The sequence below is a fragment of the Cyprinodon variegatus genome, unplaced genomic scaffold (genome assembly GCF_000732505.1).
Source record: "Cyprinodon variegatus isolate N-32 unplaced genomic scaffold, C_variegatus-1.0 Scaffold1792, whole genome shotgun sequence".
Lineage (NCBI taxonomy): Eukaryota > Metazoa > Chordata > Actinopteri > Cyprinodontiformes > Cyprinodontidae > Cyprinodon > Cyprinodon variegatus.
Window position 1 is genome coordinate 6303 of NW_015152245.1, and position 1252 is coordinate 7554.

The 1252-nt window shown below is 53.7% G+C and overlaps 1 protein-coding gene across 1 annotated transcript in view; it reads right to left on the reverse strand.

Moving 5' to 3' along the window:
- Positions 1–1252, reverse strand: part of LOC107104559 (breast carcinoma-amplified sequence 3-like) — a gene marked incomplete at its 3' end in the record, with an annotated part of 84426 nt that overhangs the window by 5298 nt on the left and 77876 nt on the right. The window contains exons 19-20 of the mRNA XM_015404574.1: positions 1106–1236; positions 31–103 (exon numbers count right to left, since the gene is read on the reverse strand). Of these exons, the coding sequence (XP_015260060.1) occupies positions 31–103; positions 1106–1236 (204 nt within the window). The remainder of the gene's footprint in view (positions 1–30; positions 104–1105; positions 1237–1252) is intronic.

Genomic DNA, 1252 nt, shown 5'->3' on the forward strand with positions numbered 1-1252 from the left:
TGAACGGATGTCAGCCATCAGATAACTGACCTGGAACTGATGGACCACGGATGGCAGATGCTGGCGTACGGCGGGAATCATATGGCGACGTGTTTTGGCGTACCTAAAAGTATCCAACGTATGTCAGCGTTTTTTCCAGATTATCAGTAGGTCAGACATACGCTGGTCTAAATGGTCATGGTGTGACAGCGTTCAGACAGTATGAATGATTCTGTTTCAAACCTGCAGATAAAGTTTAATTTCCAGGAGTGAAGCAGGAATCTTACTTTTTTCTCTCAACCTGAACTAAAAGTCTGGGATTCTGATTGAATTTCATTCCTCACATCTTTCTACACGTTTCTGCTGCTGAGATCCATCCATGGACTTTATTCCAACATCTCCAGAGTTCTGAGCTCCATGCCGCCCTGCACTCTCTGAAATGCTAATAAACTGGTTCCTCATATTAATGGAGTGCCAGCAGCGTCTGTTAGCATGTGCTAAACATGGCGGCTGGAAGCTGGAGACCAGCTGCAGCCTCTGGAAATGAATGAAGATCCAAACATCAGCAGAGATTCTTAATTGAATCCAATTAGTGAGCCTGTGAGGGGGGGGGGCTGAAGGTATGCCACACACGAGGGGTGAGACAGGAGTGATGCATGGAGTGATAAGAGACGGCGCCGTGGCAGGACAACACAGAAGAGTCCCTTCACACGGTAAAGGCGATAAGCATCACCTCCATCCCTCAGCCTGCCTCCGTCACTGACAGAAAACACTGATATGATTCTGAGGACGAACTGAGGCCCATGGAGGAGCAACAATGGAGGAGGAGGAACAGATGGGAGGTGAAGGTGTGATTCTCTCACCTCCAGCCGGCCTCCGCTCACAGAAAACAGCAGCAAACCCTGCAGAGCTGCGAGGAGCAGCAGCGCCGGGCGCTATCTGATGGCAAACTATTTGGGACACGCCCATTTGTGACACGCGCTCTCAGTGTTTTTGACACCTGAGCGAAGAAAGCAGCAGCAGCTTGGTGTGGTTATCAGATCAGATCAGAGGAGATAAATCCACAGACGCTCCGCTATCGCTGCGACACGCCAGCAACAGGTCACGGTGTCACGCAATAGGTGACCACGCCTCCGCCTGCAGCGCCTCCGCCTGCAGCGCCTCCGCCTGCAGCGCCTCCCCCTGCAGCGCCTCCCCCTGCAGCGCCGCCGCCTGCAGCGCCTCCGCCTGCAGCGCCTCCGCCTGCAGCGCCTCCCCCTGCAGCGCCTCCCCC